Consider the following 27,023-nt stretch of genomic DNA (forward strand, 5'->3'; position numbering starts at 1 on the left):
TCGAATCTGTGGATGCCAGTGTCGTGATGTGCTCTGGCTCTGTCTCCCTCCACACGGCCGAGGCTTGGATCAGTCAAGTGTGACTGGGAGCTGGCATGTGCGTGCGTGCGTGCGTGTGTGTGTGTGTGTGTGTGTGTGTGTGTGTGTGTGTGTGTGTGTGTGTGTGTGTGCACGCGCGTGTCAACAGAGGAAGCCGCGGCCAGAGGCAGGAGCATCATCGATCCGAAGGAGACAGCGCGGGGAGGGGACGCGGGGGGCAGACCACCTCCCACCCGTCCCGCGCTCGCGCGCGCGGGCGCACACACAACATCACAGCCGCGGGGAGACGCCGGGGACCGGCGGGAGGCGATCGGAGCGGCGCGAGCCAGAGGAGGGAGCCCCGCTCGGCGCCCGGGCCGGCCCCCCGCGCGCACCCCGCTCGAGACACCCTCGCAGACACTCGTGGGCGCGCACGCGCACCCTCCCTTCCCCCGCGCCTCCCCGCCGGACGATGGATCCCTGCAGATCCCGAGGCTGAGCGCCGCGCCGAGCCCAGCCGAGCCCAGCCGGCCGGACCGCGCCGAGCCCAGCGAGCAAAGCGCGCGAGCCCAGCGGGCCGGGCCGGGCCGGGCCGGGCGGGCCGCGCTCTCTGCAGGGCTGTCAGTGCGCGGCGTGCCGCGGCGCCGGGTCCCGCTCCGGGCCATGCGCCCCTCGGCCGCTCGCCTCTGAGCCCGCGTCCGCCCAGCGCCCGAGGGAGGGAGGACCCGCCGCCGGCTGCCGGGGTCCCCAGGCCCCCCCAGGTGGGTTTGCGATCTCCCCGCCTTCGGCTGCGGGACTCCCCAGCGCCCCGAACCCGAGACTTCGCCTTCCCTTCTTGGCCCCAAGCTGCTGCTGGCTGGGGTGGCTCCGGGGCTGCGGGAGGCAAGGTGGGAGCCCGGCGGGGGGCGGGGGCGGGGGTGTCTGGCTGCCTCGCGAAGCTGGACTTGGGGGGTGCCTGTGGGGCGGGGACAGCTCTCTGTCGTAGGGAACCGCGCCCCCCCTCCATGCATCCACCTCAGGCTGCCCTCCACCCTCTTCCCCCGCACACACACACCGCACACACATATATACAGCCTGCGGCTATGAGCTCTGGAACCCCGGCAGGTGAGGACTCCAGCTGGACCCCTTCCCACTTGTCTCCACCTCCCTAGGCGGAGAGGAGGAGGTTCTGGGCTGGGTTGAGCTCCTAGGGACAAACGCTCAGACTAAAGGGCCCCTTTGTGCAGGCGCTCCTGACCCCAGGCTTCAGCCATCTGGGGGAATTTTTATCTCCTCCAGGCTGGGTTGGACTTTGCTGTCCCAGAGTGACCCTACATCTGGAGGGAATCCTGCGCCTGCCTGTGGGAAGTCGGGGACTTCCTTGTCTCCCTTCCGATGACTCTATCTGGGATCTCCCCTGACCTGGGAAGCTTCCCTGGGAGAACATTCCCTCTCTGAGCCAACACACCTCCCCAACCCCTGCATTTGGGGGACATCCAGTGCTGAATGCAGGCAGGGGCCTTCCGCAACCAGTTCTGAGCTCACACCCTGCACGGTGTGTGTGTGTGTGTGTGTGTGTGTGTGTGTGTGTGTGTGTGTGTGTGTGTGTGTGTGTGTGTGTGTGTGTGTGTGAAGCTGGGAATTTCCGGCTGGCAAATCTGGAAGGGTCCCACGTGGATTCACCCCAGGAGAGTGACAGAATTCTCCCCCCAACCCCCAGGACTTTCTTGGCCAGGATGGAACTGAAGGCCGAGGAGGAAGAGGTAGGCGGCGTCCAGCCCGTGAGCATCCAGGCCTTCGCCAGCAGCTCCACCCTGCATGGCCTGGCGCACATCTTCTCCTATGAGCGGCTGTCTCTGAAGCGGGCGCTCTGGGCCCTGTGCTTCCTGGGCTCCCTGGCCGTGCTGCTATGTGTATGCACCGAGCGCGTACAGTACTACTTCCATTACCACCACGTCACCAAACTCGATGAGGTGGCTGCCTCCCAGCTTACCTTCCCGGCCGTCACGCTGTGCAACCTCAACGAATTCCGCTTCAGTCAAGTCTCCAAGAATGACCTGTACCATGCAGGGGAGCTGCTGGCCCTGCTCAACAACAGGTGGGCGGCTCCCACCCAGAACACCCTGCTCCTGCAGTTGCATGCAACCCAACTCCCAGAGAGCCACCATAAAGTCCAGCCAGTCCTACTTCCACCCCCCAACCCTGCAACCACACACAAAGAACTGGGGCTCTGAGCACTCTATTAAGGCCAACCCAACTCTTGTCCCAGGAGAGTTCTGATCCTTTGTTGCCTATACTGTAAGACATGGTTGCCCTCTCTGGAGTAACCTTTACCCACACTCTTGCTACTTCATGTTGACCTAGATGGGGCCAGAGCTATAGGACAACTGATAGGGGGGGTTGCCTTGCACATGACCAACCTGGGTTTGATCCCTCACATCCCATATGGTTCTCTGAGCCCTGCCAGGAGTGATCCTTGAGCATGGGGCCAGAAGTAACCCCTGAGCATCACTGGGTGTGGCCAAAACATTAAAAAAAACACACACACAATAAAGAGACTAAGAGAGAACAGCCATGGTTTCTGCTGTATCTCTCTGCCCCCATTCTCTCAGCTACTGCAGAGCCTTTTATCTTTTCCGACTCGGAAGGTCAGGGTCTCTGAACATGCCCAGCTCTGCTTCCTTGCCTATGTCCAGACCGATCCCCAGGACTAAATGCTGCACTCCCCCACTCTCCTGCTCCTGAGGGTGGGTAAGGGACACTGGAGACAAAGGGAGGCAGGTGCAGAAGGTCGTGCTCACCCGGTGCTGCAGGTATGAGATACCAGACACACAGATGGCCGATGAAAAGCAGCTAGAGATCCTACAGGACAAGGCCAATTTTCGCAGCTTTAAGCCCAAGCCCTTTAACATGCGGGAGTTCTACGATCGTGCAGGACACGACATTAGAGACATGCTGCTCTCCTGCCACTTCCGCGGAGAGATCTGCAGCGCTGAAGACTTCAAGGTGGTGAGTGACCCCACCCCATGGGAATAGGAGTCAGTACAGCCTCCAGAGCATGAAGCTTGGTTGCTGGGGTTCTATCCTTGTGATTGCTACTCTAGGAAAGGAAGCTGGGAGGTTCAGGAGTTCTTGTGGCAGGAGGGGACGCTCTTTGTTGCACACAGAATGCATTTGCCCTGTGTGGGGGTTCACAACCTTGTGTCAATGAAGGCAGGAAATTTTTGCAGCAAGCATGATTATGCACATGGACACAAAAAGTCTGGCAGGGACCCCTATCCCCTCAAGCTTACCTTCTGGACCACAGGTGTCCGATCTGGGCACGGTAAAGTTAAACTGAAGCCTTATAACTGGTGATGAGGTCTGAGAACTAGCAGAAGGAAAGCAGGACTTTCCTTTTCAGTGAATATTCATTTGCATTTTTTTTTGTTTATTTTTTGGGCCACACCTGGTGGTGCTCAGGGGTCATTCCTGGTGGTGCTGGGGGGAACATTTGGGATCCTGGGGATCAAACCCAGGTTAGGCAAAGGCAAGGCAAATGCCTACTAGCTGTGCTATTACTCCAGCTCCTTCATTTGCATTTTTAACAAAATATTCCTCCCCTCATGACTTGAGTCCAAGTTGGAAACATGCTCTGATGTCTGGGAAGTGGAAGCTTTCCTGTTGATCATGGGATAGACACTGCTCTCTGGTACCTACACATACATATACACACACTGGTTAAGTTCTCCCTCTGCCAGTGAGAGCCACACAACTAGTCTGAGGAAGGAGCGATGATTTGGGACACACAGTTATGGCTAAAGATGTTCCTTTTGCTTCTTTAAATAAAGATGTCCCCACAGATGCTCACACAACCCCATGCAGATAGGAAACAGTCTTAAATCTAGCAGTTCAGGAACAGTTGGGCAAACTGGCATCCCTTGTGCCAGGGGATCCTGGGGAAGCCCCAAGGTTCCTGACACATTAGAGTCAGACAGAGGCTGGAAAGGGACCAAATATCTGCATGGATCTTTGTGTGAATAACGCTGCATGAGAGAACAATATTCAGGACTCCTCAGAGTGCTTACCAGACTCTCTTGCAGGATCCTGGTTCACTAACTGCGTTGCTGCTCCCCTTTAACAATGCAAGAAAGGAAAAATCAGAGATAGAATGAATGTACCCCACTCATTGTAGTTGGTTAGTGATAGAATCAGGTTCAGGACTCATGTCTCACAAAGCGCCAATGCACTGTTCACTGTGCTCTTGACCCAACTTATTGTTTTCACTCCTGATTCTGGCCATTGTACTTTGAAAATCCATAATTCCTCAGTACCATTTTGTTCTTCATGTCTGCTCCCCATTCTCTACTCTCAGTGCCTCCCCTTGCTTTCTGCCCGTTTCCTCTTCAGCTTGCTACCTTGTCCTAGACCTAGACCATGAGCTGTATTTGTTGGTTAAAAACTTTGGAGTTATGATAATACTTGTTCCTTTTTTTCTGCTGAGGTTCTACAAACCTTCCTTATTTCTGCAAGTTCTGCTTTGTAGACAAGCTAGACACAAGTGTCTGACCACACTTTTTACTGAACCAAACTGAGAGGGAACTTAGCATGATGTAAAAATTGCTTGTTTTTGGAGCCAGAGAAATAGCTCAATTGGCTTTGCAAATGCTTTACTCAGAAGGTTAAGATTGAAGCCACAAGCAACTATAGAGCTGGGAGAACTGAGCACTTCCAGGTGTGGCCCCAAAACCAAAAAGAATTGCTTGCTTCTCTCTTTTTCTTTCTTTCTTCCTTTTTTTTTTGTAGTTTATTTTTTAGTTTAAATTTGTATTATTTTAATAAAATTAATTATTTAATCGAACCACTGTGATATACAGTTATAAAGTTGTTCATTATTGAGTTTTAGTCATACAATGTCTAACACCCATCCCTTCACCAGTGCATATTTCCCACCACCAATGTCCCTGTTTCCTCCCACCCCTCTTCCCTCCCCTCTCCACTTCCTGATTCTCTGGCAGACATTTTCTTGTTGTTCTCTTTCCTAGACACTGCTTTGCAATAGTGTTACTGGAAGAAGGCATATCACTTTACTTCCTTCCAGAACCAGAGATCTTTTCCATTTATCATTGTCATATTGATCCCATTCCCTTTTCTGCTCACCTTCTTCTTCTTCTTCTTCTTCTTCTTCTTCTTCTTCTTCTTCTTCTTCTTCTTCTTCTTCTTCTTCTTCTTCTTCTTCTTCTTCTTCTTTTCTTCTTCTTTTCTTCTTCTTCTTTTCTTCTTCCTCCCCCTCTTCTTCTTCCTCCTCCTCCTTCTTCCTCTTCTTCCTCCTATTTTTGGTTTTTGGACCACACCCAGTGATGCTAGGGGTTAATCCTGGCTATGTGCCCAGAAATTGCTTCTGACTTAGAGGACCATATGGGATGCCAGAGATCAAACCCAGTTCAGTCCTGGGCCAGCCACATGCATAGCCACTGTCTATCACTCTGGCCCCTCACTTTCTTCTCCTTTTTTATTTTATTTTTTTGTTTTGTTTTGTTTTTTTCTGGGCCACACCCATTTGATGCTCAGGGGTTACTCCTGGCTAAGCACCCAGAAATTGCCCCTGGCTTGGGGGACCATATGAGACGCCAGGGGATCGAACCACAGTCCTTCCTTGGCTAGCGCTTGCAAGGCAGACACCTTACCTCTAGGGCCACCTCACCGGCCCCATCCTTTTTAAGTTTTTTTTTTTCTTTTCTTTTTTTTTTTATTTCTTTTGAGCCACATCCAGCGATGTTCCTGGCTCTACACTCAAGCATTATTCCTTGGGGCTGGAGAGATAGCACAGCAATAGGGCGTTTGCCTTGAACACAGCCAACCCAGGATGGGCGGTGGTTCCATTCCCGGCATTCCATATGGTCCCCTGAGTCTACTAGGGGCTATTTCTGAGCACAGAGCCAGAAGTAACCCCTGAGCATTGCTGAGTGTGACCCAAAAACAAACAAACAAAAGAATTATTTCTTGCAGTGCTTGGGGGACCATATGGGATGTCAGGGATTGAACCTGGGTCGGCTGCATGCAACACAGTATTCTACCCATTGTGCTATTTCTCTAGTCCAACTTCTCTTTTTCTTTCTCAAAACAGGATAGACCAAGGGTCTTCCAAAGAGTTTTAGAACTGTTGGTGTAACTGCAAGAAATAGCTGGAGCCTGGTATAGCTTATATACACTCAGAGGGCCTACACAGAATAAATGTACAAAGTGGAACTACAGTAATCCCATAGAATGTGGGTTTATGACTAGACAATGGAAAGTAGAATTCCCTATATCTGTTACACCTAGAAAGATAATAAGTGGGGCTGAGTGATAGCACAGCAGGCACTTGCCTTGCACACGGCTGACCCAGGACAGGCCTGGATTGATGCCCTGCATCCCATATGGTTCCCCAAGCCAGGAGTGATTTCTGAGAGCATAGCCAGGAGTAATCCCTGAGCGTCACCAGGTGTGGTTCAAAACAAAACAAAACAGGGCCCAGAGAGATAGCACAGCAGCGTTTGCCTTGCAAACCAAAGGTGGTTGGTTCGAATCCCGGTGTCCCATATGGTTCCCCGTGCCTGCCAGGAGCTATTTCTGAGCAGACAGCCAGGAGTAACCCCTGAGCACTGCCGGGTGTGACCCAAAAACCAAAAAAAAAAAAAAAAAACCAACAACAAAACAAAACAAAAATGATAATGAGATTATCAATTATTATCAAATAAAATTATTTATAAAATGATAATAAGATACGTTTCATTCTTAGAGATGGAGACACAGAGGTGTGCTTGGTGCATAATGTCTGAGGGAATGAGTCTGAGCAGATGGATGGAGATACGACTGCTTCATAAAGTTCTGGAGCAATCCAAATTCTTTATCATACTTCAGGGAGATAAGCATGCCAGTAGCCTACAGCTCCTGCAGCATCTCTTGTTGGTCTAAGCTATCAGAAAAAAGTCGTGACTGAGTCCCCGTTTGAGGCCCTCACTGGCCTGCCCATATCTCTCTGTTCCTCCTTCTGCCCACTCTGGTGAATTTCAGTCTCTTCCCCATGTGGATTTCTGCACCTTTGCCCTGGTGGGGAGGGTCTCCTGCCAGTGGGGAGTCACTAACTTCCATTTGGTAGTGTCTGGCCTCACTCTTGAATCCAATGAAATGAGCTCTTGCACTTGCACCTTCAGCTCCTTTATCCTAAGTGGTACATATAGATTTGCCTGGGCTCTACCCCACCCCTTCTCTTCTTGGTCTTTCTGCCTCTCCTTGCCACTCCGCTCGGCTGTGACCTGTATCTAGTCCCTGACATGGTGCTTACTGAAAACATCTATAGGGTCAGAACTTATTGGAAACCATGTTCTAATGTTCAACAGCCTCAAAAACAAAGGTTTTAGCTGGGGTTCTGGCCCCTGCTCAAAGCGTTTGCAAAACTCACCTGGGAACACTGGTGAGTTACCAAGGGCACCATGCATCCAACAATAAGAAATGCTGCTAGGGCCCGGAGAGATAGCACAGCGGTGTTTGCCTGGCAAGCAGCTGATCCAGGACCAAAGGTGGTTGGTTCGAATCCCGGTGTCCCATATGGTCCCCCGTGCCTGCCAGGAGCTATTTCTGAGCAGACAGCCAGGAGTAACCCTTGAGCACCGCCTGGTGTGGCCCAAAAAAAAAAAAAAAAAAAAAAAATGCCACTAGAGGACTCTTTGTGGGCGGGGCACAGGCAGGTTGGACTTATCCAGCCAAGATCCAGTTTCCCTGTGGAATCTGAGTGCAAGTTACCCATCCTACACCCTGGGTTTCTGAATCAATTCAGTTCAGAGGATGTCACAGAATTTGATGCATCAATCCCCCAACTGGAGCTGAGTAGTCTTTTGGTGTGGGGGTGGAGCTTGAAAATGGGGTGCCTGGGCTAAATCTGAGAGAAACTGGTTTGGAAACCATGTGGCTGAAGAGGCAGAGTGCAATGGGGAACTTGTGCCTCCACCCAACAGTCTGGCTGGCTTGGCCTCAGCCAGGCTCTCCTAAGCTTCCAAGACACACACACACACACACACACACACACACACACACACACACACACACACACCTAGAGGACCCACTTTTGGCTGCTGCCTTTGTTTCCTGGTGGGATGCTGAGCAGCCAAGACACTGGTGACACCACTGCTCTCCTGCTGTGCCTTGAAGCTAGCCAGGCCAAGACAGGGCAGAGGGTCTGTGAGGAGGGCTAGAGCACAGCTGTGGGTGTCAGGGAAAGGGGGAGTGGGGAGGAGGGAGCCAGGCTCAGCTGGTGCCAGCCTCCAGCTGCATCTTATCTGTCCCTGGCAGTGGGATCACCCATGTGGCTGGAATGCAGAGCAGGCTGCAGGGAGGGGGCTGCAGATGGCTGCCCAGTCTGCCCTATGCCACTCCTTCCTCCAGCCGAGAACCATAACCCTGCAAGGGGGAGAAAATCGGGTATTCATTTTAGGACCCTCAAAGAGAGGGAACAGGAAGTGCCAGAGATGCACTGTGAGGCTAGTACCTTTTCAGGGGGGCTAGAATTAGGGGATAGAGGACAAGGGATCTGGAATCCTTGAAGGGGCCACAAGCCCCCTGCCCCGATATTGAAGAGGCATGAATCTTCCAGAAGAGAGGTAGAATGAGAGGAAGGGTTCAGACACCCCTGAGGGTCTGGGGGAGACCAGAACCTTCTAGATGCTGGAGCCCCGAGAGAAGGGAGAGGCCAGTGGAGCCAGGACTAATGTGACATCCCCAGCTCAGCTCTGCAGCTCTGCCCTCCACTGACATCCCTTCCAACTCCCACTTGAAAGCTCACACAGGGGCATCCCAGAGCTGTGGGTGTCTAATCCTTCCAGCTCATAGGCTGGGGGCTACAGGGGCAGCAGCTGCCCCACTGTTGTGCAGAGTTAAGAAGGGCTGAGACCTTGGGGGAGCTCCAGGGGTGCAGCACAAACTAGGGATTATGGTAGGACCAGAGTGAATGGAGAAGTTAAAAGTGGAGATGGGGCATTCCCTCCAAAGGCCCTCAGATACCCTCTGGTACCTCCCTTCACCTCACCACCTCCAGAAGCCTGACATGAACAGAATACAGGGCAGCCTACACCCCAACCCCCACACTGCACTGCACCCCTCTCCCAGACTGCCTTCAGCTAAGAGGCAACTTCAAGTCAATTGATCTGGCTGTTGGCTAAAGTAATAGAGAATTGATGTGAGTAACTAAGTGCCTCTGGGGCCAGAGGCAGAAGCAGAGATATACGGCAGAGAGATGCCCCATTCTGTGCCTTCCCACCCAGCCCTGGCCCTGAGCCTGGGCCTTCCCTAGCCTCTGCCCCTTCCCCAGCCTGTTGCAAGGGGATATGGAGCCCAGGGCAAATCTGAAGAGTCTGGGGTTTCTGTTATAATCCTGCTTCAGCTTTGTGGAAGGCAAATTTAGTCATGGGTAGCAAGAACATGAGGTCTTAGGCATAAGAAGCTGGTCTCTGGGTCTGGGACCTTATTCTCCTGGTTCCTTCCTTCCTATGTAGACTTTAGTGCAGGGAATAACCTAGGGGGCACCTGAGCATCTAGAAAGCCCTTGTCTCCCCAGAAGCTTTTAGTCTGACCCTGTGGAGGTATAACATCCTCTCCTGAGTGCAAGGTTGTTTCTCAGTGTTGCTTTTCAGCTGTTCCTTGCTTTAATGACCTTTCTTTTCATTCTTTTGGGAAGGAAAGATGGAGAGGATGAAATTTGAATGGTTTCTGTGAGGCTTCTGGTTTTTCTGAGGGCACATCCATATGCTCAGAACTTACTCCTGGCTCTGTGTTCTGAGATTGTTCATGATAGTGCTTAGGGGACCATGTGGGGTGACAGGGATTGAACCTGGATCAGCTATGTGCCTTCTGCTATTTTATCTGCTATGCTATCTTTCTGATTAGATAGGAAGTATGCTTTTCTTTTTTTTTTTTTTTTTTTTTTTTTTGGTTTTTGGGCCACACCTGTTTGATGCTCAGGGGTTACTCCTGGCTATGTGCTCAGAAATCGCCCCTGGCTTGGGGGGACCATATGGGACGCCGGGGGATCGAACCGCGGTCCGTTCCTTGGTAGCGCTTACAAGGCAGACACCTTATCTCTAGCGCCACCTTCCCGGCCCCATCTTTTTTTTTTTTTTTTTTTTTTTTTTTTGGTTTTTGGTTTTTGGGCCACACCCAGTGGTGCTCAGGGGTTACTCCTGGCTGTCTGCTCAGAAATAGCTCCTGGCAGGCACCATATGGGACACCAGGATTCGAACCAACCACCTTTGGTCCTAGATCGGCTGCTTGCAAGGCAAACGCCTCTGTGCTATCTCTCCGGGCTCAGAAGTATGCTTTTCTAGAGGGCTATATCCTATGTGTTTAGGGCTTACTCTTGGCTCTGTGCTCAGGAGTCCATCATGGTGGACTCAAAGGACCATATGAGGGTTCTAGGGATTGAAGCTGGGTTGGCTGTGTGCAAGATGGGAACCTAGACCACTATACTATCTCTCTCTGGCCCCAGGCAGTGTGTGTTCTATGCTGATGAGCTGCTAAGTATACACCTGCCTTCATTCAGGCCCCTTGGGCACCTTCTCTTTTTTTTTTTTTTTTTTTTTTTTGGTTTTTTTTTGGGTCACACCCAGCAGTGCTCAGGGGTTACTCCTGGCTCCAAGCTCAGAAATCGCTCCTGGCAGGCTCAGGGGACCATATGGGACGGCAGGATTCGAACCAATGACCTTCTGCATGAAAGGCAAATGCCTTACCTCCATGCTATCTCTCCAGCCCCCACCTTCTCTTATTGAACATCTACCATGACTGCTGCAGAAGCCTTTATATTCTTTTTGTGTTTCTTTGTTTTTGAGCCACACGAGACCAGTGCTCAGAGTTTATTCCTGACTCTTAGCTCAGGGATCACTTCTGCCAGTGCTCAGGAGACCCTTAGGACCTTCGGTATTGTAGGGGATCAAATCCAGGTACAATGTATAAATGACAAGCACCTAATTTGCTGTACTATCTCTCTGGGTGAGGCTTCAAGAGAACCTTCCACAAACCTTGTGGATTTTGTGAGGCAACACTGGAAAGAAGATATTAAAATAAAAAGGGGTTGCTCAGGCTGGAATATGGCTCTATAGCAGTGATGGCTAACCTTTTTAAGCCTGTGTGCCCAAACTGTGCACAAAACCAAATTTCCTCAAAAGTGCCAGCATGTCAACAACAAGATTTTAGTATCTAAAAACTATGCGGTACATGTCGCATATCTTACTTGTGGATCTTCCTGCGTGTCAGCTGCAAGGCCTTCATGTGCCACCGCTGGCACGTGTGCCATAGGTTCACCATCGTGGCTCTATAGAGTGGACCACATGTTTAGCATCCCCAGCACTTCACAGATCACCAGATGTAGGGCTGTTGTCTCCCAGACAACCCAGCCTGAGAAAGCTTGTATCTTGTGGCCTGAGCACAAACCAAACCTGAATGAAGAAGCACCAGGGATGGTCTCAAGGCCCCTAAGTACTACTGGGAGTGGCCTAAAAAAAAAGTCAAATATTTTGCTGGGATGAAAGATGGGGTTGGGCATTTGGGAATGCCAAATCCCATGGAGGAACTTAGTTTCTTTTTATTTTGAGGGAAGAGGCCTCTAAGTTGATCAAGTTATTCTTTGAGAAACACCCCTCGCTCTTTGCTCTGGAACACCTTGGTCCCCAGAATACCAGGGCAGATGGTTGTGCAGACCTGGCTTTCCTGGACACATGGATCAAGCAACTTTCTTGTGAGGATATTTTGTTAGTTTTCTTTTTTTGTTGTTGTTTTTGTTTTTGTTTTTGGGTCCCACCCAGCAGTGCTCAGGGGTTACTCCTGGCTGTCTGCTCAGAAATAGCTCCTGGCAGGCACGGGGGACCATATGGGACACCGGGATTCGAACCAACCACCTTTGGTCCTGGATCGGCTGCTTGCAAGGCAAACGCCGCTGTGCTATCTCTCTGGGCCCAGTTTTCTTTTTTCTTTTTCTTTTAATTTTTTTTATTGTTAGTTTTCTTATTTGTTTTCTGGTTCATGCTTGGTGGTGCTCTGGGGATACTCCTAGCTCAATGCTTGGGGGTCACCCATGGCAGTGCATGAGGAGTCAGGAGGACCAGGCTTCTGACATCCAATTCAGGCAGGCACTAAACCCTTGGAACCAAATCCTTGGAAGCTTGGAGTAAACTGTGGCGTGCTCATTCTTCACACAGGGAAGGGCCACTCCAGAGGATTTCCAAGAGCTCCCTGGAGCTTAGAAAGAAGGCCTGTACCCACTTCCCATTTTTGTACATTTTTGTACCATTTTTGTAGATCATCCTGGGGATTATGTATCTGGGGTTATTTTTTGGGGGGAGGGGGTCACACCAGGCAGTGCTTAGGAGTTACTCCTGGCTCTACTCTCAGAAATCGCTTCTGGCAGGATCAGGGGACCATATGGGATGGCGGGATTCGAACCACTATCCTTCTGCATGCAAGGCAAATGCCTTACTACCATGCTATCTCTCCGGCCCCTGTATCTGTTTTTTTGCTTCATGAATATTATCTCTATCTAGTGTATTATTACAGTTTCATGGCAACTGAGAGCATCCCTAGTGGCCTTGACCAAGGCTTGTTTCACACCTCTCCCTGAATATGGCACCACATGTGTAAGAACACAGGGGCTTCTCAGTGAACATATCTGGGGACAAGCAGACAGGGATTCAGCTGTGAGATAGCTGTGTGTGGCTGGTAGCGGGACACAGGTTGCTCACTCATGTGGCTGTGGAGAGCTTGTGCCTGGCATATTGCTGGTCACATATGGAGCACATCCCTGCAAAATTTATCATTTCTTTTCGTGGTATTAGGTAATGTGCAAATTCCATTTTCTCTGACTCATGAGACCCATGTAACTCTGGAATGCAAGAAAATGTTCACATCTTCTTTTGAAAGATGGAGCAGCTCGGGCTGGAGGCAGGAGGTACTTGCCTGAGGTCACACCATTGACTTCAGAGTCTAGGCTCTTTATATCTTTGTGTGTGAGGAAATTGATGGGGAACAGAGCCCTGGGCTCTACAGATTCTCCAGCTGCCTAGGTTCTGGAGGGACTCAGTGTGCTGAGGCAGGAAGGCAAAGAAAGAGTACAAAAGGCCAAGTTGGACATTTGTCTTTCACACGGCCAACCTGGGTTTGATCACTGACTTTTCACATGGTCTGAGCCTGTCAGGACTGACTCCTGAGTGAAGAGTCAGGAGTAACCCCTGAGCATTGCAGAGTGTGGTCCCTAAACATAAATCAATAAAATAGTGCAAAGGGTCCAGAGATAGCACAGCCAGCAGGGTGCTTGCCTTGCTCAGAACTGACTTGGGTTCAGTTCCTGACACATATGGTTCCCCAAACCCTGCCGGTGATCCTTGAGCATAGAACCAGCAATAATCCTTGAACACTGTTGTGTGGCTCCCAAAACAGAAACAAACAAAAAAAGAGCATAGAGAAAGACCCCACCAATACCAGAAAGACTTCTGAGACTTCAGAAAGACTAGCTGAGGACTGCTAGTCTTTTGACTCTTCTACCTTTTCACTGAACCACTGGACCAAGTATCATCTTGGGCCCAGCTCCACTTTTCTTTTTTTTTTTTGTTTGTTTGTTTTTGGGCCATACCTGGCAGTGCTCAGGGGTTACTCCTGGTTGTCTGCTCAGAAATAACTCCTGGCAGGCACGGGGGACCATATGGGACACCAGGATTCGAACCAACCACCTTAGGTCCTGGATCGGCTGCTTGCAAGGCAAACACCGCTGAGCTATCTCTCCGGGCCCCAGCTCCACTTTTCCTGGAGCTCCCACAACACTTCTCACCCCTGCCAAGGTCTGAGGTGCCTCCAAGTAGCTCCACAGTTGAGTTCACTCTCCCCAACCCTGACTGCCTACTTCCTCTTCATCCATCAAATTTTAACCACCCTCCTGCCCTTTGATACACACACCCCTGCTCCCAGATGGGAACCAACTGTATCATTAGGCTCAGTCATAGCCGTAGTTTTCCATTCACTCCTTCTATGCAGAGAGGAATCTCACTCTCAAGGTGCTGCCTTTCTTCCCCTATACTTATTCCCTCCCTCTCCAGTGGAACTTTACATCAAAATGGAAACATGCTCCAGGATCTCCCATTTTAAGATAGCTCAAAGGGCTGAATCCAAGCCTGAGACCCAATGCCTGAGACCCAGCTTCAATCCCAGCACCCTAGAATCCCCAGGAGTGACCCCCACACATTGAGGCAGTAATAGCTCTGAGTACTGCTAGCCGTTGCTCTAAAATAAGCAAAAAAAAAAAAAAAAAAAAAGGGGCCGGGCGGTGGCGCTAAAGGTAAGGTACCTGCCTTGCCTGCGCTAGCCTTGGACAGACCGCGGTTCAATCCCCCGGTGTCCCATATGGTCCCCCAAGCTAGGAGCGACTTCTGAGCACATAGCCAGGAGTAACCCCTGAGCGTTACCAGGTGTGGCCCAAAAACCAAAAAAAAAAAAGAAAGGGATTCTCTCATCTTAAATCTATAGACAGGGCCAGAGAGATAGCATGGAGGTAAGGCATTTGCCTTTCATGCAGGAGGTCATCAGTTAGAATCCCGGCACACCATATGGTCCCCCGTGCCTGCCAGGAGCAATTTCTGAGCCTGGAGCCAGGAATAACCCCTGAGCACTGCTAGGTGTGACCCAAAAACCAAAATAAATAAATAAATAAATAAATAAATAAATAAATAAATAAATAAATAAATAAATAAAAAGAAAGAAAGAAAGAAATCTATAGACAGCTAACATTTATGAGCACAAAATATCAGTCTTTGAGCTAAGGTAAATACTACATATCTTGGGTGCTGGAGAGATAGCACAGTGGTAGGGCATTTGCCTTGCATGAAGAAGGATGGTGGTGCAAATTCCGACATCCTATATGATCCCCCAAGCCTGCCAGGGGCGATTTCTGAGCGGGGAGCCAGGAGTAGCCCCTGAGCATTGCTGCCGGGTGTGACCCAAAAACCAAACCAAACCAAAACAAAACTACATATCTCTTAACTCTTTAGTGCCCTCCAGCTCCCACATAAACTCTCTTCTTCTTTACCATAACAAGAGCTTAAAAGGAATGTTTAAATCACACAGTCTCTATTTCCCCAGTCCTAATTCACTCTCCAACCTAACCCAGACTGCTTCTTCCTCATCGGTCCACTAAAATGATTCTAGCAAAAGCCACGAGTTACCATCATTTGCTAAAAAACAACCAGCACTTTTGGAAGTTCTTCTAGAAGTGCTTGAGATGCCAGGGTCTCTCACTGAGCCCACTGTACAGGCCTGACAGTTCTGATGGTGTTGCTCTGGGGCCACCACCAGGGCTACATCCAACTGTCTTTGGGGATCATGTGATGTCAGGACTCAAACATGGGACCTCCAGCTGTAAAACTTGTGTTCTGGCTCTTTGAACTATCTCCTCAACCCCAACGAACCTTATTTTTATCCCAACCTTTCAATATTTGAAATATATAATCCAAAGCAATAGTATAGTGGGTAAAATTCTTGCCCAACCCAGATTTGATCCCTGACACTATTATCCCCTGAGCCCACCAGAAATAATTCTGAACACATAGTCAGGAGTAGCCCAAAAAACAACTCAGGAATCACTCCTGGCAATGCTTGGGGACCATATGGAATGCAGGGATCAAATCTGAGTTGGCCGTGTGCAAAACAAGCGCAATAACCACTATACATCTCTCTGGCCCTCCAAAAAGAAAAATATTTTAAATTGTTGACCATCACCTCTTCTTCCTAGCAATAAGAGTCTCTTGATTTTTTCCCCCTTTGTCTAGCACCTTCTGTCTCTTTGCCAGTTCATTATCTTTTCCTTGGCCATTAAGTGCTGGCACTATGCAGATCTCAATCTCAATCTTTCCTTGTTTCATTTTTATGTGGGAACCACACCCACCAGTGTCTTGGTAGCCGTGCAGAGCAGCTGCTCAGGAATTAAACTCAGGTTCTTTCACTTGATAGGCTTCACTTTTGGAGCTACTGCCCAGACCAAATTAATGAATTTTTGTATTTGTGTATCTTACAAGGTAATGTTTTGCATATTGCAGTAATTATCTTACAGTAGTATACAAGTATAAAATATTTGGGGGGATCAGTTGGGGGTCCACACCTAGTGGTGCTCAGGAACTATTCCTGACTGCTGAGGAGTGACATCTAGTGATGTTCAGATGATATTCTGTACAGAGGATCAAATCAGGTTGTCTGCATGCAAGGAAAGCAATTTCAATTGTTTTTTGAAAGTATTTCAATACTTCTAACATCCCAGAAAAGTTTTTTAAGCCTTTTCATTCTTTATTTTTCTTTTCTTTTCTTTTTTGGTTTTTGGGCGCTCAGGGATTACTCCTGGTTCTTCCCTCAGAAATCATTCCTGTCAGGCTTGGAGTACCATATGGGATGCCAGGGATTGAACCCTGATCCATCCCAGGTTCTCTGCATGCAAAACACACACCCTATTGTTATGCTATGCTATCACTTTGGCCCATTAAGCCTTTTCTTTTTTTTTTTTTTTTTTTTTTTGGTTTTTGGGCCACACCCGGTAACGCTCAGGGGTTACTCCTGGCTATGTGCTCAGAAGTTGCTCCTGGCTTGGGGGACCATATGGGACACCGGGGGATCGAACCGCGGTCCGTCCAAGGCTAGCGCAGGCAAGGCAGGCACCTTACCTTTAGCGCCACCGCCCGGCCCCAAGCCTTTTCTTTTTAGGGGGAGTGGGGCACAACCGGTGACGCTCAGGGGTTACTCCTGGCTATGTGCTCAGAAATTACTCCTGGGTTGAGGGACCATATGAGAGGCTGGGGATCAAGCCCAGGTCCATCTTGGGTCAGCCACGTGCGAGGCAAATGCCCTACTGCTATGCTATCGCTCCTGCCCCACCTGAGCAGTGGCGCTCAGAGAGTTACTCCTAGCTATACCCTCAGAAATCACTCCTGGCAGGCTCGAGGGACCATATGGGATGCCAGGATTCGAACCACCACCCTTCTGCATGCAAGGCAAATGCCCTACCTCCATGCTATCTCTTCGGCCCCCATTAAGCCTTTTTCTTTTTTTCTTTTTTTTGGTTTTTGGGTCACACCCGGCAGCACTCAGGGGTCACTCCTGCCTCCATGCTCAGAAATCACTCCTGGCAGGCATGGGGGACCATATGGGATGCCGGGATTCAAAACAATGACCTTCTGCATGAAAGGCAAACAAACGCCTTACCTCCATGCTATCTCTCCAGCCCCGATTAAGTCTTTTCTTAACCAATGCTACCAAAGCATTATTCTGACTCCAGTCAGAACAGATGTTTTCCACTTATTGAACTTGCTAGAGGGTATGTATCCTCCACACATTAGGTATGCTTTAAAATGTCTTCTTTTGCTCATAGTATGGCTGTGAAATTCATTCACATTATATGTAACAGTAATTCATTATTCTTCGATGGTGTGTAATATTTTATATAGCTAGAGTATGATTTATTTATCTGCTTTACTCTTACTAGACATTTGAGTCATTTCTATGTTGGGGCAACTATAAATATAAATTTGTGTTTCTCCCTTTTGATTGACTTATGCACTTTCCTCTTGGAGAATTAAGATTAAGTCATATTAAGCTTTAGTGGAAGGACCAGGCAATAGCACAGTGGTGGGGTGTTTGCCTTAAAACTGCTGGCCTGGGATGAACCCGAGTTCAATCCCCAAAATCCCATATGGGCCCCCAAGCCTGTCAGGATTGATTTCTGAGTGCAGAGCCAGGAGTAACCCCTGAGCATCTCAGGGTGGAGCCCAAAAACAAACAATAAAACAAGCTTTAGTGGCTATTGCCAAATCAGACCTTTTTTTCATCTTTTTCATACTTTATATTCTATCTGGGGCTGTCTCATCTCCATGCATTTCATGCATGACTTCTGTTACCATCTACACACAGGCAAGTGTCACATTTATGTCTCAGTCCAGCTCTTTACTTTGATCACTGGCTCCAGAGGACATTTTCCTACTTAGCATCTCCACTTGGATGTTCCCAAGACATTTCAAAGCCAGCCTGTGCACAGCCTAATTCATCCTCTTGCCTTCCAAACTAGTCCTTAGCTTCTGCTCCTGATGGGGTGTACCACCCACCATTCACCTAATTATGCAAACTAGAAATCATCCCTGACATTCCATCTCCCTTAATAAGACCTGCCAAATTTACCTCTTGAATGTCTTCACTCTGTCACCCTGCTCCAAACCCCCACCACCCCACAGCTCTCTCCCCTGGACCACTGTTACACTCTCTAATGTGCTCCCAGTAGCAAAGCTTCTGGCTCTTCTCAAGTGTCTCCAGGATGATGCTCTGATTGGCTTGTAGCCCTCTTGGAACAGAATTCCAAGGCCCTAAGTGATCCAGGCTTGCCTACTTCCCTGGCCAGTTCTTACCCTGCTCTCTGACACATCTTTCTCAGCTTTCCCTCCTTGTCCTCTGAATACCACCCACCCACATATGCACATGCAAACCTTTACCTTATTCCTCTTCTTCCTGAAATCATAATTCAAACACCGTTTTCTCAGAGAAATGTTCTTTGATTCCCACTCAAAGTTGGAGCCACTGTCACTCACCCCCCACAGAAACACATTTTTGCTCATAGCACTTATCATAGTTTGTCATTCAATTAAATACTAAATATTCTTTAGTTTGGAACTGGAAAAATGGGTAGGGCACTTGGATGCCTTGCATGCAGTCAACTGAGATTTACTCCCTAGCTTCCTATATAGTCCCCCAGCACCTCCACAAGTGATCCCTGAGTGCAGAGGCAGGAGTTAAATCCCTGAGCACTGCTAGATGTAGCTTCAAAACAAAACAAAATTGTTCTCTTTCTTCCCATTAGACGGCAAGCTCTATGATAATAGGGCTCTGGTTTATTATCTGGTTTCTTTCTTTTTCTTTTCTTTTTTTTTTTTTTTTTTGGTTTTGGGGTCACACCCAGCAGCGCTCAGGGGTTACTTCTGGCTCTAAGCTCAGAAATCGCTCCTGGCAGGCTCAGGAAACCATATGGGATGCCAGGATTCGAACCACCATCCTTCTGCATGAAAGGCAAACGCCTTACCTCCATGCTATCTCTCCAGCCACTATTATCTGGTTTCCATGTGTTCTCTGCACAAAGATACTCAGGAGTGGTTGATGAATTATTTGAATAACAACTGAAAAGATAATCTACAGACATGAGGAGTGGTTGGCATTTAGAAGAGTTTATTGGACAGTCCAAAGCCATTGAGTTGCTACACAAGGTTGAGAAGAAAGACTAGGTAGGAGAAACACATAGCATCCTTGGAAGGGTGAATGCATCACATCTGATGAGTGCATTACAGTGTGTGCTGTTTGGCCCTTCCAGGCCTCATGTGTGCTGCTTCAAGCAAATTCACTTCCTTCTTCATTGCTATGTAAAATTGACTTTATATGCTGGAGTGTGTTGAAGTAGGAGGATGTTGAATGTTGGAGATGAAAGATATGCAGTTGGGGTGTGTGTGTGTGTGTGTGTGTGTGTGTGTGTGTGTGTGTGTTGCCCCATGTGAGTGTGTGGTGTCTGTGATATGCAGTTGTGCAGTGTAAGCCTGAGTATTGATACAGGGAAAGATGTGTCCAACATTTGCTGTCCTTTGTAGCTGTTCTGCATGCACCTGCACTTCCCTCTATTGAGGAGCCACACTGGAATTCCATCCACAGATACTTCCCATTCCAGGGCTGGAAGCCAATCAACTTTCCCTTCTTGGAAGCTTCAACGGGGTACAGTGACCCCTTGTGGGCATGGGTTGCACAGGTTGCTGCAACTCCCCTACTCGAGCCCAGGTTCTCGGGACAAAATAAATCCAAGACACCTCAGCACATGAAGGAGGACCCTGCTGGGTCTGAAAGTCGGGAGGGAAATGCTTGTGGATCAGGAGAGAGAAAGGAAAGATGATTCAAGACGAAGCTTAAGGACTTTATTGAAAAAGGCATCTTCAGTGACAAATCTGTGAATGTTCCTGGTCTTTCTTGGATCCTGCTTATACACATGGTCTTTGGGTCCAGGTCTTTCTCTGTTCTCAAGGATCTACTAGTTGTTATTCACATCTAAAGGACCTTGAGAAGATCCCCCCCCCCCCCCGCCTTTAGTCTGTTCCCTAGGTAGCCAATATCCGAGATCTGAATGGTTAGGGAGGGTTTCTTGGAAGAAGTAGCATGTGAGTAGACTCTTGGAAAAGTGCTTAGGGGGCCAGAGAGATAGCACAGCGGTGGAGCATTTGCCTTGCATGCTGTTGATTCAGGATGGATGGTGGTTTGACTCCCAGCATCCCATATGGTCCCCTTTGCCTGCCAGGAGCAATTTCTGAGTATAGGTAGAGCCAGGAGTAACTCCTGAGCACTGTCGAATGTGACCCAAAAACCAAATTAAAAAAAAAAGAAAAGGGGCCGGGCGGTGGCGCTAAAGGTAAGGTGCCTGCCTTGCCTGCGCTAGCCTTGGACGGACCGCGGTTCGATCCCCCGGTGTCCCATATGGTCCCCCAAGCCAGGAGCAACTTCTGAGCACATAGCCAGGAGTAACCCCTGAGTGTTACTGGGTGTGGCCCAAAAACAAAAACAAAAACAAAAAATAAGCTTTGAACATGATCAGGTGTGGTGAAAAAGCAAAAAAAAAAAAAAGAAAAGTGCTTAGGAATACTGCAATTGGAATTCAGGGTTGGCAAGCAGAGTGTCAGACACAAGGAAGCTCAAACTGGTGGGGAAGGAGGAAGGTAAACCAAAGGATAAATTGCTTTGTGCTTAGAAAGGTCTTTTGGGGGGTTGGAGAGATAGCATGGAGGTAAGGTGTTTGCCTTGCATGCAGAAGGATGGTGGTTCAAATCCTGGCATCCCATATGGTCCCCTGAGCCTGCTGGGGGCAATTTCTGAGCGTAGAGCCAGGAGTAGCCCCTGAGCAGTGCTGGATGTGACCCAAAAACCAAAATAAATAAATAAATAAATAAATAAATAAATAAATAAATAAATAAATAAGAAAGAAAAGAAAGGTCTTTTGGGTTTTCCGGGGGGACCTTCCCTTTGACCATGAGGCTCTGGAGTGAGAGAAGGCTTTTAAGAAGAGGGCTTGATCAGGACTACACTACATAATGGGAGAAGCTGAGACAAGTCAAGAGACAGTTGGCAGCTGATGAAGGGAAGAGGAGCATGAGGACAGTGGCTAAGGACCAAAGGGCTGATGGCAAAGCCTCTTCTGGGGTTCTGTGTCCCTGGCAGCAAAGCCAAGGTCAAAAGTCCCATAATAGTCAGTTGTGCTCAAATCTGGCATTTTGCCTCCCATCCCAAAATATGTCAGGGTCTCCCCTTGCAACTCAGAAACTAAGATGTGTGGGTGCAGGTGGGGTGGGAAGACATGACTATGTGGCCTGCGACTTCTGGGTGGTGAAGGAATGAAAAGGACTCTTAGATTTCCCTGACCCCCTTCTTATGGCCCTGCCCCAGAAGAGTTAATACATATCCCCTCTTCTCTCCTTCCCCTCCTCCCTTCAGGTCACCTTCTCTGCCCTGGAGACTTGGCTGCTGGCTCAAGTTCCTCAACCAGTGGCCCTGAGTAATCAGAGCACAGAGGGGCAGAATTGGGGGCAGGGAATGAGCAACTGGGGGCTAAGGTACCCGAAAGTCTGAAGGGCCGAGGGGATTTGAAGGCTGAGGGTTTGGGGATAGAGGTTGATTCTTCATACTTTCTACCTGGCCAGGCCCCCAACCCTCTTCTGATCTCAATTTCTTCCACCTACCAAAAGATAAATTCCTTGAGCTCTTTTCCTGGAATCTGGGGTAGGCTTGTGGTTATCTGGCAGGAAGCTTTTCAGCTGCAAGTGATGGGGTCCTGCTCCTCCCCCCAATGCCAGGAACTGGCCATAAATGAGTCTGTGGTTAACCCCTGCTAATGGAACCTGGGCTGCCCCCCAAGCCACAGACGGAGAAGAGGAAGAGAAAATGACCTAACTGTGCTCACTATGGCTGGTGCTGACTTGGAGCATAGGATGGACGAATGGGTGAAGGACTGGCTAGAAGAAAATTGGAGGTCAAGGGAGTGATTTCAGGGGGTCTAGGGGCTCAGGAAATGGAAAGTAGATTAGGGCCATAGTAAGAGGAAAGGAGCAAAGGATCAGAAGAATAATCAGAGGAAAAGTGGGTCTATTGAGATAATTTGGAGGGTCATCATTGAAATGATTGGGTGGATGATGATTAAAGGAAGGGGAAAAGCATGAATGCAAAAATTCAGAGGGGTCAGAAATATGAATGTAGGGTGGAGTTAGTAGGAGACAATGAGACGAGAGGGAGCTGAGAAGGAAAATATGTATGTAGACTGAGGATAAGAGAACTTGGAGTGAGTGTCATGCTGCATCCTCTCTCACTCGGAGAGGTGGATACCAGGAAGTCCTAGACTTTCCGGGGATGCTATCCTGTCTTCAGTCTTCTGTCCTGCAGGGCCTAGTGAGAGAAGAGAGTAACAGCACTCTACCCTCCCTCTGCCACTGTCCTCTGTCCATCATTTCCATGCCCCGCCCCTCTCCGCCTGTCATCCCCCTGCCCCTCCCTGTGCCACGGCAGAGGGAGGAGAGGAAGGATCCGAGGTGACAGAGCTGGAGGGAGGATTGCCAGGTATCAACATCTCCTGCCCTTGCTCCTGTCTATCCCCGGGCACCAGGAAGACCCCAGAGACGATGCCCATCCAGATCTTTTGTTCCATATCTTTCTCATCTGGAGAGGAGACCTCAAGGGCCTTGGGAGAAATTTGGGGTAGCCACCAGCGCCAGCCCCCAGACAACTCGGACTCAGAAGAGGAGGAAGAAGAGAACAGAAAGGCAGCAACTAGGAGCAAGGCTGGAGAAGGGGGCTCGCATGTGGACTTAGTAGCTTTCGCCAAGAACTGTTCCCTGCACGGTGCCAGCCACGTCTTTGTGGAAGGGGGTCCAGGACCAAGGCAGGCCCTGTGGGCGGTGGCCTTTGTCCTGGCGCTGGGTGCTTTCCTGTGCCAGGTCGGGGACCGAATTGCCTATTACCTCAGCTACCCACATGTGACTCTACTGGACGAGGTGGCCACCACGGAGCTGGCCTTCCCCGCGGTCACTCTCTGCAATACCAATGCTGTGAGGCTGTCCCAGCTCAGCTACCCTGACTTACTTTACCTGGCCCCCATGCTGGGACTGGATGAAAGTGATGACCCCGGGGTTCCCCTCGCCCCCCCAGGGCCTGAGGCCTTCTCTGGGGAGCCCTTTAATCTGCACCGCTTCTACAATCGCTCCTGCCACCGGCTGGAGGACATGCTGCTCTACTGCTCCTACCGCGGGGGGCCCTGTGGCCCTCACAACTTCTCGGTGGTGAGTGAGAGCCCATGCCTGGCACACAAGAGTGTCTGCTATGCTTACGCTGACTGTCACTTGCTGGGGCTAGGGCTAGTGGTTGCTTGCCCCCTCTCATGTCTGACTAACCCACTCTTTGTGACAAGCCTCAGAGGAGTTGATCAGAGTGGGTGGGGAACCCCAGGTTCTGCAGTTGGGCTACAATTCTTAGGTCCTCACCAGCACTGCTTCTCTCTCAAAATGCATTTGCATTAAGTGGAGATCGGCTTCCAGAGGCACTTGTAATCTTTCTCTGTGTCCTCCTCAGTGTCCTTCAGCCTCCCCTGAGTTTCCCCACACCAACTTGAGACAGAGGACCAGACTTTCTTCTGTGGCCAACCATCACTCAGATGGAGTGCTGAATACTGGCCCACTGTCAGCTGTGTCAACTGCCACACATGGATTGGAGCTGGGCCAGTGCCTCCTGGGCTCTTGAGATGCAGCAGAGGATGTGGGAGGGAGGCAGAGAGGAATGGTCCCACGGCCACTCCATTATCTCTTTTATCAGGAGGTCTGGCTTCTTGTGCTCCTCTTAAGGTGTATATGTGAGTATGAGTAAGTGAATGTGAGTGTGTGAATGAGTATATGTGTGTGAGATTACATGAGTCAGTGTGACTATGTATGTTTGTGTGTGTGATATATAAATAATGGGAAATAACAGACCTCTAAATTATCCCCTCTATGCAGCTCTAAGTGTATAAAGACCCTATACCCAGGGTGAGGGGTGTTCTCTATAGAAGATTTAGCCTCTTGCTGACCTCACTGCAGGCTCTAACGTACTCCTGGCTGAGGGGCCTTATAGCAAAACACTCACCCTCTTCCAGTTCAGTTTCTAGTGCTGTCTGCCTGACTCTTTTCCTCCCTTTAAAGGTACTTGGTTTCAGTTCTTTACCCTGGTTCAGGGGCAGGAGAATGTCTCATGCCAGAGCACTGAGGACTGGATAGGGGTCTGGAATTTTGGGACCTAGGGCTCACTACCACCACATGATGGAATGGGAAAAAGCAGGCTCTTCTAGAGCTGAAGGAAGAGCGACTTTTCAGACAGTACCACCAGATGGCAGCAGCATGACATGAGACCCAAATGCCAGTTTCTTTGCCCAGCACCTCCGGGAGTCCCTCACACCCCCATATGAAAGTGGTAGGGCCATGTATCCAGACTGGTGGAAAGTTACAAATTTCAGTAGTAGGTTGGTAGGTTAGAAGATCTTAATACCTTCTCTAAAATTTACCACAAAAATAAGAGAATTTGCTCTGAGGCATGAAAGAGGTGCTCTGAGAGGAACAGGGCAAGGACTTTTGTTTGTTTGTTTGTTTGTTTGTTGTTTTTATTTTTGTTTTTGGGTCACACCTGGCAGCGCTCAGGGGTTATTCCTGGCTCCACGCTCAGAAATCGCCCCTGCAGGCACAGGGGACCATATGGGATGCCAGGATTCAAACCACCTTCCTTCCGCATGAAAGGCATGCTATCTATCCATGCTATCTCTCCGGCCCCAAGGACTCTTTTCTTAATGCTTTTTTTTTTTTTTGGTGTTTTTTTTTTGGGGGGGGGGTCACACCCGGCAGTGCTCAGGGGTTACTCCTGGCTCCATGCTCAGAAATTGCTCCTGGCAGGCACGGGGGACCATATGGGGCTCCAGGATTCGAACCGATGACCTCCTGCATGAAAGGCAAATGCCTTACCTCCATGCTATCTCTCCGGCCCCAAGGACTCTTTTCTTGACATATATTATTTTCACACTACATCTGGCAATGCTCGGGGGTTATTCCTGGATCTATGCTCAGGAATTGCTCCTGGAAGTGCTCAGGACACCATCTGAGATGTTGGGATAAAACCCAGGTCAGATGCATGCAAGGAAACCACCCTACCCATTGGACTATCTCTCCAGCTTCAAAAATTATATTTTCTAGGAACCTCCACTTCTCTTGATGATCCAGACTAATCTGAAACTCTGGGCTGTGTTCGTACTCACTCTCAGCCCATATGTGGAAACTGAGATGCAGACAGGGTAGCTAAGGAGAAAAGGCCACAAAGAATGGGTGACTTTAGCAATGTCATCAGAGCTGTGATGGGTCTGACCTGGTACATGGAAGCACTGCGCCATGTTGAAGTCTCTTCTGAACCCACCCATAGTACTGAGTGCTGCCAATCAGGCCAGAGCCTGGATGCACATGCTGGCAAAAGAACTGCTGGTGCTCTGGGATCTGGGACTTGGGCATGATAAGAGGATAAGGCATGGTGATGGAGGAGACCATAATTGGAGGAATGAAAGGCCTTAGTTTGGCAGGGTTATGGCTGGGGAGAGAGAGTTTCCAGTACCCTGGCAGTGTCTAGGAGATTTGAAGGCTCCAGATTCTCAAGGAGGACTCCGGAGCAGGCAGTAGTGCGGGGATAGATATGAGCAGAAAGAATCCCAGCAGGAAAAATAATAACAATAAGGGTGAAGACACTATGCAGTGGGAAGGTGCTTGTCCTGTTTGCAGTTAACTGGGTTATTTCCTCAGCACCCTATATGATCCCATGAGTCCCAACAAGAGTGATCCCAGAGTGCAAAACCAGGAGTAAGGCCTGAGCACAGCCAGTCTGATCTTCTACCTCATCTCACCCCTCAAAAAGAGATTAACAAAAAAGTAGTTTGCAGAATTCAGGAAACCAAAAAGAAACACTGGAAACCGGGATGAATACAAAATTTAGTGCTGGCTGAGAAAGCACAAGAAATAGCGTTATGTGGAGCTAGAGCAATAGTACAGTGGGTAGAGTACTTGCCTGGCATGTGGCCAACCTGGGTTTGATCCTTGATATCCCATATGGTTCCCTAAGCACTGCCAGGTTAGATCCCAAAACAAAAACAAGCAAAAAATGAAGTGGAACTATGTAGGGAGCCCTACTGGCAGCCTGTGGAGTTAGGGGTTTGTCCACTGACACATCACTTTTGTTTATTGGTTTTTGGGTCACACCCAGCCGCGCTCAGGTTACTCTCTATGCTCAGAAATGGCTCCTGGCAGGCTCAGGGGACCATATGGAATGTCGGGATTCGAACCACCGACCTTCTGTACGCATGGCAAACACCTTACCTTCATGCTATCTCTCCGGTGCCATCACTTTGTTTTTTATTGTTTCTTTTCTTTCTTTTTCTTTCTTTCTTTCTTTCTTTCTTTCTTTCTTTCTTTCTTTCTTTCTTTCTTTCTTTCTTTCTTTCTTTCTTTCTTTCTTTCTTTCTTTCTTTCTTTCCTTCCTTCCTTCCTTCCTTCCTTCTTCCTTCCTTCCTTCCTTCCTTCCTTCCTTCCTTCCTTCCTTCCTTCTTTCTTTCTTTCTTTCTTTCTTTCTTTCTTTCTTTCTTTCTTTCTTTCTTTCTTTCTTTCTTTCCTTTTTTTTGGGGGGGGTCACACCCGGCGGTGCTCAGGGGTTACTCCTGGCTATCTGCTCAGAAATAGCTCCTGGCAGGCATGGGGAACCATATGGGACACCGGGATTCGAACCAACCACCTTTGGTCCTGGATTGGCTGCTTGCAAGGCAAACACCGCTGTGCTATCTCTCTGGGCCCATCTTTCTTTCTTCTTTCTTCCTTTCTTTCTTTCTTTCTTTCTTTCTTTCTTTCTTTCTTTCTTTCTTTCTTTCTTTCTTTCTTTCTTTCTTT

General features: G+C 49.1%; 1 protein-coding gene and 1 non-coding gene across 4 annotated transcripts in view; both read left to right on the plus strand.

Moving 5' to 3' along the window:
- The first annotated feature begins 626 nt into the window (after positions 1-626).
- Positions 627-27,023, plus strand: part of ASIC1 (acid sensing ion channel subunit 1) — a 33,041-nt gene continuing 6,644 nt past the window's right edge. For 2 of the 3 annotated variants that reach the window (XM_049783411.1, XM_049783412.1), the window contains exons 1-3: positions 627-779; positions 1,718-2,095; positions 2,811-3,006. In XM_049783411.1, the coding sequence (XP_049639368.1) occupies positions 1,734-2,095; positions 2,811-3,006 (558 nt within the window). In that variant the 5' untranslated portion in view covers positions 627-779; positions 1,718-1,733. Of the gene's footprint in view, positions 780-1,717; positions 2,096-2,810; positions 3,007-22,055; positions 23,367-27,023 lie in introns of those variants that run through there. The other variant, XM_049783413.1, reaches the window with a different exon arrangement.
- Positions 9,504-9,718, plus strand: LOC126023368 (small nucleolar RNA U3). The gene has a single exon (XR_007500507.1). It is a non-coding gene; the product is annotated as a small nucleolar RNA U3 (small nucleolar RNA).

The sequence above is a fragment of the Suncus etruscus genome, chromosome 11 (genome assembly GCF_024139225.1).
Source record: "Suncus etruscus isolate mSunEtr1 chromosome 11, mSunEtr1.pri.cur, whole genome shotgun sequence".
In the NCBI taxonomy this organism is placed as follows: Eukaryota; Metazoa; Chordata; class Mammalia; order Eulipotyphla; family Soricidae; genus Suncus; species Suncus etruscus.